The sequence below is a fragment of the Cheilinus undulatus genome, linkage group 12 (assembly GCF_018320785.1).
Source record: "Cheilinus undulatus linkage group 12, ASM1832078v1, whole genome shotgun sequence".
Lineage (NCBI taxonomy): Eukaryota > Metazoa > Chordata > Actinopteri > Labriformes > Labridae > Cheilinus > Cheilinus undulatus.
Window position 1 is genome coordinate 24,465,369 of NC_054876.1, and position 14,867 is coordinate 24,480,235.

Consider the following 14,867-nt stretch of genomic DNA (forward strand, 5'->3'; position numbering starts at 1 on the left):
TCTTCCTTCATAGCATAATGCTTGTTCCACCCTCATATTCAGATTCATGGTACTATGGATTAATTGATTTGTTATGCATTATCATAAATGTATCTATCCATATGGAGGTTTCTAGCGATGTGCTCCCTAGAAAGTCAGGGAGCATCTGTTAAGCAGAGCCTTCTCTGCCAAGTAAACTGTATATCCATTTTGCAATGAAATTGTATAATGTATGACAGGAGTGTCCCTGACTGAAGCACCTTTACCAATGACTTCACTGATGATTGTTTTTAACCCTGCTCCCTTTTTTCTCCCTCTCAGCACAAGCGGTGTATCCCAGCTTCTCTGGAGGCCTACTACGCCGCCCAGGACGCCAACTCGAGGGGCCGTTTCTACACAGTGATCAGCCACTACAGCATGGCCAAGCAGACCACCTCACACTCTGTCTCCCCCTGGCTGCCTGGAGGGGCGGGAGGGCAGCAGCATGACGCCAAACCCCCGAGCGGAGAGGGTCACTGAGTTTGCCGAATGGTTAAAGGGTGTTGTACACAAACATGTGCACTCAAAGAACACAGACAGATATCAACACTAACACAGACATGTAGGTGATAATCCTGAAAAATAGACAAGAGACACATAATCAGATACATGTAAAAAGCAGATTTAGAGTGAAAACATGCATGCAGACATAAAACAACACAAAGCACATGCTAGATCATACTCTGATTTAGATTGAATGCCCATTATTGTGCTCATCTACAATCAAGGGGCATTTCTTGTTGAACCTCTGCTCTCTTGTGATTATCATTGTCTGCTGATACACTTACTGACACTCAGTCTACTCTCTTGTAACCATATCTACGCCATTCCTTTTATTTATTATTTATTGACTGCCATATTTATTTTTTCAACTGTAATTTATTGATGATTTTTATTTGATGCATTTTGTTCATCTGTACAAAGACACCAGTCAGTGCTGACATTTAAGCTTTGTCATTGTGAGATTCTCTGGAGTTTGGACTCTTTATTTTTCATGTTTGTATACTGTAGCTACTGTAATTCCATTCACAGCCCTTTTGCTATCATACTTACCCTCAGGCACCTCTGACAAATACGAAACACACATCCAGCCACACATATTCCAGCAGTAACAAAGAAATATTATCTGGTATTGCAGTAACACATTTTTAAACAAAATATCACACCTTTAGGGAGCTTTCACACCCTGAGGTAATTTTTTTTCCATCATGGCTGTTTGATAGCTCTCATTAAATGACATTTGAACGTGCTGTGCTATCCATTTTAAACCCCCTCCCCAGTGACCCCAGCTGTAAATACAACTGTGCATTCAAGCTAGTTTTTTGTGTGTATGCATTGTAGTAGCTTTTATTAGGAGTTATTCTGTTTTTATTTTAGAAAACTTTCAATTTACTTACATTCTATTCACCTGCCAGTCCTGTAGCTCCATTAAAAACAACACTGCAGATGGGAAAGGAGAATACCCGTGCATAAGCCCGTGTCTTGCCAAAACGATTTGTTTTCCGCTGTGTTTTAATATGTTTATCGATGGGCTTCAACTGCAGCCAATTTTTCTCCCCTCTACTGTTACTTTTCAATTTCGCAGTGTTGGATCTGTTGTCAAGAGTGCTTTTATGGGATGTTGTGATGCTGTTAGTTGATATGTAGCGATACTTGATGTAATTTATCAGTGTGCATCCTTGTTCCACTCTTCTCTTGGTTTGAATTCAAAATAAAACAAGCTGTGACCTGTGCCGAGTGAGTCTGTCAGTCCCACTTACAGCTGCCTCTTCCATGCAGTGTCCATATGTGGCCCAGAGCCAGAGCTGTGTGAATGACAGTGACGGCTTCTCATACAAGCATGCTCTGTTATTCACTTGTCCATGCTCCTGCTACATTAGAGATGTGGTCTCCTTTCCATGTACAGAACTTTCCAAAGCTGCAAAGAGCGGATTTGTCTGCTGTAATGATGCAAGCCTGTGATTGACAGCAAAAAATACCTGTATCTGTAATGACTGCCGGATACAACATTCATCCACAGAGTCCTCTGTGATTGGCAGAAAAGGCCTCTGTTTTTTATGCACAGTACAGTGAGTCAGTGAGTGACAGGAATAGCTGGTGTTCTTAATTAGAGGCTTGTATTTTAATGAATCTGTCAGCTCTCCCTGATTTCAAAACTGAGGGAGAAACAGCCGCCAAAAGAAAAATCTACCAGAGAGACATAGTGAAGAATGACAAGGACAAGAGGAAAACATTTTTTTTAACACTGAAAAATAAAAGCAATCGTACAGTTAATTTAGCATTTAGATGCCCAATTTAAACTCCATAAGTTAATCAAACATACACAACAAAACTACATTTTAAAGGTTTCAACTCTGTGTGCAAGTTCTGCAGGAAACACTAAGGATATAAAAGGGTCCAGTGCAGAAGTGCTGGTGCAGTTTCTCCAATCACCACCTGAGGATGGAGACATAAACCAGCCAATATGGATGTAATGTAAATGCATGGTAGGGGCAACAGCAGCCTGGGAGTGAAGCCACAATATCTAGAGCTCCCACTGCTGACTTGATGCTTAACAGCTTACACAAATACCAACCAAAAAAGTTGCAATGTTCAATATGAAATATTAGAAGTATCACAATTTTTTCGCTGAATGTTTTTAAAATTCAATGTGTTTTTTTCAAGGATTGAGAAGCACAACTTCACATTCGATTACAAAAGTGGCAGCCAATGTGAGCCGAGAAAAGATGAGGAAGAAAATGCATGTCTTGTTTTTCCAAAGTGCCCTGTAGGCCCCCATGCTAGGTATTCATGATGTTGACCTGGGTGATATGGCATAGATGCCATATCACGGCATCATATAACTGTTTTACAAAATTAGAAGAAATAGTGCACTTTCAGGTGCAACAACGCCTTTCTGTCGCTAAAACAAGCCACTTTTGGTTTACTTAACTCATGTCTGGGCATATGATCACAGAAAAATGATGTTGCAAGTCTCTGTGCTCACTTCTCTGTAACTGCACCTGTAGTTTTAAGTTGAATTCATCCCCTATTGAGGTGAGTCAAGCCTCTACTGAAAATACCACACTTCCTGATGTGGGCGTTCACAACAAAACACCTCAAGAAAGGACAACTACAGACTTTTATGGTGAAGAAATTTACAGAAATAGTGTAATTATCACTATGTATCTTAGCTTTAGCACTGGTACCGGAAGATTTACACAGCTATTGAGTTGGGTTTCTGACTTGTACCCTGCCACAGTTCACTTCTTTAAAAAAGGGGAGGGTATACTAATTATATTACAGTTTGTCACATGAGATGTATACGATGACAATAACCATCAAGTATAAATTACATGGAAATTTTCTCTCTGGAGTTTCATTTCTCCCCTTGTCTCTAGAATGTCTCTCTCAGCAGACAGCACAATCCTCCACCCATCCAGAAAACTCCTCTGCACAGGAGAGGGAGAAACCGACATTAACACATCAGCCACCATCCACAGAAAGAAAATGCAGTGTTAGAATCCAGTGAACTTTGAGGCTTTTTCTATCAGGTTAAAGGATGTGGTTGTAGCAGAGATCTGCTGTTAATTATTCATTAATGTTAGCCCACTAGCGTTGGCCGCAGTCAGCTTGTACACTGCATAAGTCCATTTATCTTTATGCTAAGCTGTTCCCAGTGAATACAGAGTAAAATCAGCAGTATGTGGGGAGAGGGAAGGCTACGACTGCGATCAGCATCTTTCTTAAAGTAGTCAGAGGTTTTGCTAATACACATCTTAGTCTGTTATGCAAGGTGTTGACATCACCGGACAAGGCAACCAATCTTATGATAGATGGGGCAGGACTTGTTGCAATGATTACAAAGAACCCTGATGTTTGTAGCATAGTAAAGAAAATATAAATACTGCAAAAAAGAAGAATTACTGATGTATAAATCAACCTTTTTTCCCTGTTGTATGACTTGTATATTATTTTGTTTTAGTTTCAACACACAGCGTGGCTCAATCATTCAAGAATTGCTGTATTTCAGATTTGCAATATAAATCAAATAAGCACCTAATAATTCTGATAAAATGTAACCAAAGCAAAACATGAAAGAAAAACATGGTATATTCGTGATATCAGGGAAAAGAGCTACAAAACCCACAATCCTAGAGAGTCAAAGTGATGTCTCGTCTTCCCAGCCATTTTAATCAGCTCATAACCACAGAGACCAGCTGACGCTACGAGGAATATCAAAGATCTGTGAGTACAGTAACTGCATTTCTGAGTAGAGAGATGAATGTTTTTTTTTAATCTCCACACTCACGCTTGTCAAATCAAACACCTGTAAGGCCATTGTCATAAACAGCTCTAGGTGGACGTTCAAACCTTTGAAACAAGTAATACTGTTTGCTGTACTAAAGCTACTGAACTGAGCTCATAACAGCATAGTTCTTTACCCTTAACGGACACTTAAATGCTGACAACTGATCATAAAAGACATTTTCCTGATGTTTGCTATTTACTCCCATATGGATATAAAACAGAACTGACTCATAAACAGAATTAGACAGATGGTTGCTTATGCAGTGCTTACACAACGCTGACATGTTGGGAATCGAGGGTCAGGTGCAGAGAAGCAGCTGGTGGACGGCAAGTTGTCTTTTTCCTTCAAACACTAACAGAGGTCAGCAACAATAGACAAATATATGCATCTAAAATAAGCAATAACTCAACAGAAGATTAATCTTCTTAAAGTGTGAGTAAACATAAAACACAACAGAAAACCTTGTCTCTACAGAGACAGAGGTGGACTTTATAGGGTCTTTCTAGCTAACTGATGTTAGCAGAACTGCTTCATTTCAGATCTTTTCTCACTGCAGAAGTGCACAATCTTTTCCAAGCTTTATTACACCATTCATTTTAAAAGACCTTATGGCCCTGATTACTTCTGAGGCACAATTGGCAATCAGATATGGGATGAACTGTGCCTTAATCCTCTCTCTGGCTCTCTAATTATGATGGCAAATAGCTTCTAGTGCTATAATTCATGCTTAATTCCTGCCGGTGCAGTACATTAGATATTAATGTGAATAAGGACTGATTGTAGCAGACAGGTCATTGGTGTTTTTTTTCCCTCAAAGTAGAGACATGTTTTAGAAAAGTGAAGATCAGTTTAGTAACTAGAAATGCACCTCCGCCATTAGTCCTATTTCCCAATAGTGAAGAATCCTTTAAAAATCCCTGGATCCGTCCCCATGTGCCCCCCACCACGGCATTCACTGATTACCCCCTCCCCATTGGGGTGGAAAGCAAAGAATTGGCTTTGCTATGGGTGGACTGTCATGGTGGAAGCATTGCCTGCTGGTGCCAACAGATGCACTGACAGTCTCACCCATGGTCTCACTGGACAACTAGAAGCCATGGCAGAGGGTGAATATCCCTCTATTCCTCCCAGCATTGTGAGTATTCTCGCTACAGTTCACTGTCTTTCTCTCTGTTACGCTCCGACTTGTCTCCTCAACTGGACGTGCGTCTTTCAAACTCTATAAACTCCAAAACTTTGAATAGAAACACACCCACAAATGCTGCTGGGATTGAAGTTACTCATGTCCGCCATCTGGTGTAAAGTGGTAACAGCACAGACCTCTGCCATTAGCCCTATCTCCCAATTGTACAGAATCCTTTAAAAAATTCCTGAATCCAGACGGTGATCCAGATCAGTCCCAATATCTAATCAGTTCTTCCTTGTGCCATTTGTGATGTTTCCTGAAAATGTCATCAAAATCCATCCACGACTTTTTGAGTTATGTTGCTAACAAATGAACAAATGAACAAACCCACCCAATCACATAACCTCCTTGGCGGAGGTAAAAATATGGCAGGCCTTATAACTTTCAACAACAGATGATATGCAGCGGTATTTCCCTCTATTCTGGCAGTAGCTGTCAAAGGCCTAAACTGTCAACCTAAGCCAAACAACACTGCCGCTGTTAAAAACCACAACTAGACATAAAAAACTATATCAATAAATCTTGTCCTTCATCTATACCGCTGAGTCATGAAATATCTGTCCCAGCTCACTGGTTTGTCGGTATTCCTGGCTACCATTACACCATGAAGATAAAAGAACACTCCAAGCAACTCAGCAAAAATGTTTTTAAAAAAATGTAAGTCAGGAGATGGATACCAAAAAAATTCCAAGGCACTGAACATCCCCTGGAGTTCAGTTAAATCCATAATCAAGAAACTGAGAGAATTTGGCAAAAGTGTAAAACTGACCCTGCAAGAATGAGACTAGTGAGAGAGGCCACCAAGACACTCTGGAGGAGTTACAAGCATCAGCAGCTGAGATGGGAGAGACTCTGCATACAACAACTGTTGCCCAGGTTCTTCACGAGTCAAAGCTTTATGGGAGAGGGGCAAAGAAAAAGTCACTTTTGAAGAAAACTCATTACATCTGGATCAGAGGCATGTGAGAAGAAAGTTCTTTGATCTGATGAGACCAAAGTGGCGATTTCTTCCATATCTCCTGTGTATCTTCAGCTATCCTGGCCAGCAAAATACCCCCAAAAATAATCTTGAGAAAAATTAAACTCAATATTTTTTTTTCTTTATGCCAAAATCAGAGTTGTCTTGTGTTTTTCTGTAACTCTGTTTTGCAGTCTGCTTCGATTTCCTCCACCCACATACAGATACACAAATGTGAAAAATTCCCATGTGCTCCAAAATGTACACACATATGGCCATCTGTGTAATTTGTGCTCCACACCTCCATCTCTACCCTCAGTTGTTCACCTGCTGTGAGAGAAAGGCTGCTTCTCAGCAGTTGTCCCTCAAAAATGTGGAGGAGAAAAACAGAAAGAAGACCAGCAGAGAAAAGCAGAGGAGGAGTGCAGACCCAGAGTGAATTACAAGAAGGAGAGAGGAGTCAAATAAATGTTGGAGAGGCAGCGATGATCAGGAATCTCATAAAAACTGCACAAGTTAGCTATTATCTGTATACTGTTCACACTTTACCATTTAATACTGATATAGACATTATTACATTTATTTTTTCATAAATCAAATTGTGAATTTTTTATTTGTTATTTTTCTCAAAAGTAAGATATCAGGGCAGTTCTGGATTTTTACAAAAAACTGTGCTCACGAAAATACAGCATTATGGATCAGCTTTTTTCATTTCATCTTTACCTAAAACATAACCAAGTTGTTGATGATAATAACAGATGGGACTTTACTGGCTGTACTTCCCATGACAGGAGCAAATTGATGTAGTGACATAGTTCAGCAAAGGTAAGGACAGGAAAATTGGGTGAATGTGGGTGAAAACAAGGCTAGCCATAAGAAGAAAGGAGGAAGAAAACTTTCTGGGGCTCATGGAAGTCTGCAAATCATGGCTCATTGAAAAGTTCATCTGATAACCATTTTATTTATAACCTGAATAATAGCCACTCTCATCAAAGCAACAAAAATCAATGTTTTCTATTCATGCTGCAGTACAGTATAACCTTTTTCAAAATGTGAACCCCTTTTCTTAAAACAGAATTACCTTTTTATTGGTAATCTAAACAATATTGTCACTGAGCTTAAACCAAAATTTAGATTTCAAAGCTAAGCCATGGTGTGCACACATCTCAGGTTGCAACAAAATTAGGTAGAAATAAATGAGACAAGTTTAATAGAAATGATTCAACATTTGTGAAAATAGGCAAATAAAGGCAAAAATCTGCGATAATGGGTTAAAAGTGGCAAAAGAAGTGGTAAAATGGATTAAAAGCAGCCAAAAAATTGGCAAAAAGAAGCAAAAATTGTAAGAAGTGACAATTCTTAAAAGAAACCAGCAAAAAAAAAAAAAAAAAAGTGAAAAGGGGTAAATAGTAGGAAATAAAAAAGATGACAAAAACTGGCAAAAAAAAAAAAAAAAAAAAAAAGTTGCTAAAATGACCAAAAAGGAGCAAAAATGGGTAAAGCAGCAAAAAAATAAATAAAAATAAATTAAAAAAAAAAAAAAAAAAAAAAAAAGTGGCAGTAATGGGCTAAAAGCAACATAAATGGGCTAAAGTGGCAAAAAGAAGTGGCAGAAATGGCAAAAAAAAGCAAAGATGAGCTAAAATCAGCAAAATGACCAACAGGTGGCAAAAATGGGTTAAAGGTAATGTAAAAGGTGACACAAAGTAGCAAAAAATGACAGAATACATGTTGAAAAGTGGTTAAAAAGTAGCACAAGTACTTATCTAATCCACATGCCGTGATATCATTAATAAATTACAGCCAGGGAGGGCCCATTCTCTGGGTATTTGCAGAAGCCCAGCCAATTCTGTGTGCAGGCCTGGGTGAAACAAGAACAAAACTTTAAACCCAGAGACTGCTAGTGAAGTAGGCCGATAAAGTCTATAATGTGAGCTATTCTGAAGCTGGTCATTTGGAGAATCTCCAAATATTGATCAAGTCTTCTGACTTGATGACAGCTTATAGTTTTGACATACCACTTACTGCTAAGCAGTGCCACTCATTATAGCCCCAAATTTCCTTATTGGCTGTTTTTGCAGAATTCCATCTACGCCATGCTCTCCAGAGCAAATCCCTCTAGTCAACCTTTGGGTTTCCACAGAATGCACCACAGTCCTCTCTGGTGTGTGCCTGAAACGCTGCTCTGTTTAGTTGAGGTACTATCTTCAGCAGAGCCTGCAGCCAGCTCACAACCATCTGCACAGAGAAGAATGGTCAGGTCACCAGGTACAGAAATGATCTAAACTTTTACAGCATACAGGAAGATTTCAGCATATATCCAAATCTCAAACAAGAATACACCACTTGAATAAGAAGTCACATAATTAGAAGATTAACTTGATATTGTGATATTTAACCGCCTGCCCTCTGGATAAAGGATGATTTTTAGTGAACAGCATGTCTTCATACACTTCAAATAGATTCAAGAAAACATTAGAAAGTCCAGAATAATGTTTTCCAAATAAGAATAAACTGTACAAGAAAAATAGAATAGTTTCCTTTAATTCAACACAGCACTTTCAGACAGACTTCATCTTTCCCTGTTAAATATATAAAAACCTCAGCAACCAGCTGAAACAGTGATCCATGGTGGTTAGAGCATATACAGTACGTTTAAAAGCTCTCTGCTAAAAGGAAAGTTGTTAAAAGGGATCAACATACAGTATAAATGTTAAAATGTTAATGCACTGGAGTGTGTCCCCCAGCTGTGAGTGTGTGTTGGTACCTTTTATGTGGCCTAGTTTCTCCCCCTCTTACATTTGGGAGGATGTCTGTTCAGTCTACAGACCTTTATTGCTGCTGGGGTGCTCCTGCTGAGTTTGGTGCATTTAAAATTCAAAATAGTGAGCACAGTTCAATTATTTAGAAAAAAATGTCTGGGTCAAGGGATGTAAGCCATGTCTCTCTCTCAGGGAGTGGCTGCACGGCATAATAATCTGACTCTGCAGTGTTTGTTATTTTACAAGAGAGAAAATAATTCTTAACAGTGCGTTTGCCCTGGGTTATTATTTTGTATTTAAGGGAAGAAAACCCATTAGGTCAGGGGTGTGCAATTAATTTGTCATGCCTACTCTGTTATTCTAACCACCTTTAATCTCTAGACACACACTCTGTAACTGAAAGCAGAGGTATGCCTGGGAACAGATTAACATATGCACACATTGACTGGAGTAAATGTGTAAAAAGGCACATACACATCCAGAGAACATGTCATGTAGTCTATGCTGTGTATGAGCAATGGTCCCTGTGAAACTGGGGCAATGGGATAATCCCTGGTCAGATGTCAGACATATTTAGGCATGGGTGCCAAGACTCTGCAGACAGCAAACTGTGCTCTGAGAGAGCGGATTACCAAGAGATGATGTTAAACACCAGCTTGGATGAGTTTCATGTGCTCTTGCTGGCCATAAGTGTTAATTTTATGGCTTGAGTGATTCCATTTCTTCCAAAGAAGCTCAACCTGCCAACATGAGGCGGAAACTGTGAATACATCCTGTCAAAACAACAAAGAGTTTTGATCTTACGTTTGATTCACAGTAAACTAGATTGTAAACGACTTATTACAGTTAGTATATCAGTCTAAGTATTTTATGTTCTTTAAACCTTCGAGTAAAAAAAAATGACCAGAAGTGGGTCAAAACTACAGGAAGAAGCAAACTGCAACCCTAACCCTCAAAATAATGACATGGCAATTCTCTGGTAATAAGGTGGCATTTTACCCTAACCCTAACCCTTGCAGTAACATGGATTTAATCTAGCATTTTACCAAGTAATTTCTTAGAAGCAAGACAATAGTTTTCAATATTAGTTGCTTGATCATTCTCATATAATTTATTAATGTTGGCCCACTTTCTTAAAGTAAGTCCTTGAACATTTTTTAGGGTTATGGGTTAGGGGGTAAAGATTAGAGGTATGGGATTAGGGAAAAATACCATCTAGTTACCAGGGAATTGCCACAATATTTAAAAGAATCACTTGATAATTAATACATTATTACTAGGTAAATACTTCCTTAATACTTAATACGTAATACTTCCTTAATAATGTTAATGATATATTATATCATATTTCTGAGTTATTACTTGGTAAAATGCCAACTTACTATGAGGTAATTAACACCTTTATCTTTAGAAATTACTAGACAATTACACTATATAATTAATGAGTAATTAGGGCCCATTAAAAGAAACTGTTATAAGGTTTTCCTTTTTTGGGACTTCAGGAGCTCTGAAGAGTCATACATTGAACTAATATCAACAAAATCAGATGCAGTGTCAATAGTTATATTTCTTGTCTTTGAGTATTTTACTATTTAACAAACAGTTATAATTGGGGGCTTGTCCGGGATATGAACCTGGGACCTCTGACAATTATTATGTTTCCCCTCAGAAAACACAAGAACTTATAACAAAGGGTTAATTCCACCCTCACACACACTAATTCTGTCAAATGGATAGATAATTTAAAATTGACCCACCCCCCAAAAAACAGGAAGGAGTCACTAGCATAGGTGTAGTGGGTGCTGAGGATGCTGCAGGCAGTATGAGCACACAATGTGTAAACAATTACAACTTAAAAATATTTAGCCTCTTTTTTACAACAGCGTGTCACACATTTCTTGTCAGAAGTGAATGAAACATTTTATAAATATTATATCATTCTACTTAAATTAAATATTTTCTCCAACCTGACAACAAACATCATCACATCAGGTCAAAGTGTATCGACAAGTCTTGCCTGCATGCAACTCACTCTTCTGCTGGGTTTTACGAAAGAAAAGAGATTAAAAACAGCCACTGATGTTGCAGGTTTTCTGGGTGGCCTGCATCCACAAACTAAGGAGCTGCTGAGAGAGGTGGAAAAGTTAGAACTTTGCCTCTGCCTGCGCATCAGTGGCCTCTTCTGAGGGGTGATTCTCCACACTTAGGCGGTTGACAACAGGGTTAAGGAGCACCATGACTCAAAAAAGATTATCACACATGGCTCTGTGGCACGTCCATCAGGACGTTTTGAACGAGTTGGACACTGTGCCTTTGACGCAAATCTTTGTGCAGCGCACAGTGGGGTGCATGGCCACCTACGGAGTCAACAATTGAAGTAAGTTAGTTCACAGTTATATTTTGCTGTAGATATACGTTTGTGATCATTTTGGCTGTACTGGATTTTTGCTCAGTTTACTTGTGGGTCAGAGCCAAATAACACCGTTCAAACATGCATGTAAAGTGTAAATCTAGTGGCTTTCATAAAACACAGAATATGCACACCGTAACAGCGGGTGTCTTTGGTAGTTTTAGTTGTTAAAAATGTGTTTTACGGTATGAATTGTGTGTGAGGGACTTGCGTGGACTTGAACAATGTGGCTGGTTTGTATGTGGTGTTCATGGATAATGTCAGGAAACTGAGCTTTGGTTTTTGTGTAGTCTTTTGTTGCACAGTATTTGTGCCTTTGCAGAAAAATTGAGTAATAACGCTTTCGTTTGATTCATGTGTGTAAACAGGGCTGCCAACTTGTGAGAAAACCTTGGAGTGAGACTTCGTCATTTGCGTGACTCTCACGCCGATTGCATGAGAGTTGGCAGCTCTGACTTCACCCTGGTAAGCTAGCTGACATGTGCAACTCCTCCCCATAGGGGGTCTGATTTGACAAGAACAGGCTGTCTTCCTGCAATCCAGCCAATCAGAGGTAGCCAGGGCGAGTGCTTGGCTGAATTTCTAGAAATGTGTGAGAAATTGGAGGTGTGGTGTGAGTGCGTGTGAAAAACGTAATTTGCGTGACTCTCACGCTGATTGCGTGAGAGTTGGTGGCTAAGGTGTAAAGTTAAGAACATTTATGGTCTTGCAATGTAAATGGCATTTCAAAGATATTAAAGCGGCTAATGATTGCGTTTTGTTTTGGCAGTATCTGAAGTTGTCACCTTAATTGAATAAAGGTGTGTAAGCATCTGCACATAAACAGTAATGCACGCACTTTTACTTTGCAGCACCCCTCAGCAGAAACATGTTCTTGCACGCATGGTCACTAGGTTAAAAGGTAGATAAAAAAATATATTTATTTTTTATTCTGTTTTTCATTTCATATTAATCTGCTTCCAAACAACAGTTCTTTGTGATTTGAGAGCATTTGTTTTGGTTTGAAATGATGCTCTGATAGTCACATTTTAAGCTTTAAAATAATTCGTCAACACAATCACCACATGATATATTACCTTCATTATTTACTCCATGGGCATTTTCCATCTGCTTCGACTCACTGGATATTTACATCATTTCCTGTTTTGATCAGAGTCGGCATGACAACCCAGTTTGAGATATTAATCAGGGTATGTCTTAAATTACATCATGCCTCCTGCTCTGTTCTTGACCCTGCACTCATTAACAAGTCAAAAATTAGCCGTGGTCATTCTGAGGTTATATTTACAACTTTCCTCACCTATTTGCTGTCCTCTACTCTCCTCTTTTCCCTTCACTTCACTTCCATCTCTAATTATCCTGTAATTGGCCCTTCATTCATGAGAAAATCTATCTCATCACCATCACCTAGCATTGAAACCTAATCAGAGAGAAAAGGCTGCTGTTTTATCTCTTACACACGGATCTGCATGCTCCTCACCCTCAGTGAAACTCTCATGCATTTTTTTCTGCTGCTCTAAAAGGATTGGAAGATGTCTGCCTTTTGATTTGTCCAGAAATTACAGAAAACAACAAGCATGTAATTAGTGGAAAGAATATGTCAGAAGATTTTGGATGAGTGAGGGTAAGTCAAATAAAAGAAAGCTACCACAGAGGAAAGGAAGTAAATACAGAGGAAGAAGATGCTCTGTTTTAGCCAAAGAGAGGAGGAGACAATCTGAACCTTCAACGATGTGCAAAAAATGTTTCTCTTTCAAGTGAAGGATAATACAGTCATGTTATTTTTGCACATCAAATGCTAACGCACAACAGATAAAGTATCATGGACAAATTTTATACAACATATTCACAGTTTCAGGTGTGAGTCCTAGTGTTTGGAGAGCAATGCATTTCTGTTTCACAGTGCTCTTGAACATTGACTTTTTTCTATAATACTGAATGAAGGCAGGCTCTGGTGTGGTGTACATTACCTCTAAAAAGTAGTCACGTCCTTGGATGTTTTATCCTTTGATTGATTCTATAAATCAATCACGGTCAATATAATTGGGCTTTTTCTACAAAATAATGACCCAAAAAGATTACAAAGTAATGTCAATGTCATCAGAATTAATTGTATGTCCCTTTCAGCACACCAAAGCATACATATCCCTACAGCCACAGTGATGTAAAAAATAGTCCAACTCTTTCAAAAACTCACAGACAGCTCAGTACATAAGTCAATAGTAATATACATCTTGTGTTATCAAATTTAACAATTTAACCATTTTAATGTCCCCTTATTTCCTTTTCAATCCATAACAAGTTCTTTCTTTGTGGTTAAGCTTCTGTCATGGTCTTCAATATATATTTATAAAGCAGGTCTGTATCCAAACAGGAAGTCAAACACCCTTCAAAATAACATAATACAAATTTAAAATGAAAAACTGTGGAATTTTCAAATGTGAAATCAAATGTGTAAATCAAATATTTAGTATTTTTACAATGGAAACTTGAAACTCCCCACAGCAACAGTAAAATAGATGCCAGTCCTGTTAGACACTCTGTTATACTACTTGTTGTTAAAGTTAGCAGATATATTCAACCTAAGTAGTGCCTGCTTGGTTAATTGATTGATAATCATAAAAGTTAATTATCTCTCTCAGTAAAAAGGATCAAGCATGCTTTATGTGATGAACTTTACAATTAAGTAATAGATAAAGTGAGAAAACTTAATACTGCAGCAGACAGGAGGTTTTCTCTGGTGTACACTGATCAGAACAGTTTCTGAAAATGCCAAGGTTTATATCCTGTTAACATAAAGGAAAAGAAAAATGCCATCAGGGTGAAAAAATGAGCTTCATTATATCACAGCATGCTTCTATGAAAAAGACAAAGTGTAAAATACAGTGTTTTCACACCTTAAAGAACATTCCATTTATTTTTAACCCACTTTCACAGTCATCTCATGACACACATCACATTACTTTCCTGTTCCTCAGCAGATGAGTTGAATTGAACTTGGGAAATATCACAAAAAAGCCACTTTTTAAAAAGTATGCCAAAAATTTCTTCTGTATGTATTAAGATTAAAAATCCTGGATAACATACTACACTAATTACACATTATACTGGCTTAACTACAATAAGAACTAAGCTGACATTTCCGGCACTACTTGTCTTCTACTGCTACTGAACATTTTCAATTATTTCTGCCATTTAAGCACATCTGCCTTTAGGACCTTTCTTTGCCCATTTTTGCTCCA

At 38.4% G+C, this 14,867-nt stretch overlaps 1 protein-coding gene across 1 annotated transcript in view; it reads left to right on the top strand.

Annotated features, from left to right (window-relative positions):
• nsg2 (neuronal vesicle trafficking associated 2) overlaps window positions 1–1,744 on the top strand; it is a 75,148-nt gene extending 73,404 nt beyond the window's left edge. The window contains exon 5 of the mRNA XM_041800759.1: window positions 301–1,744. Within this exon, the coding sequence (XP_041656693.1) occupies window positions 301–498 (198 nt within the window). The 3' untranslated portion in view covers window positions 499–1,744. The remainder of the gene's footprint in view (window positions 1–300) is intronic.
• Window positions 1,745–14,867: the final 13,123 nt, after the last annotated feature.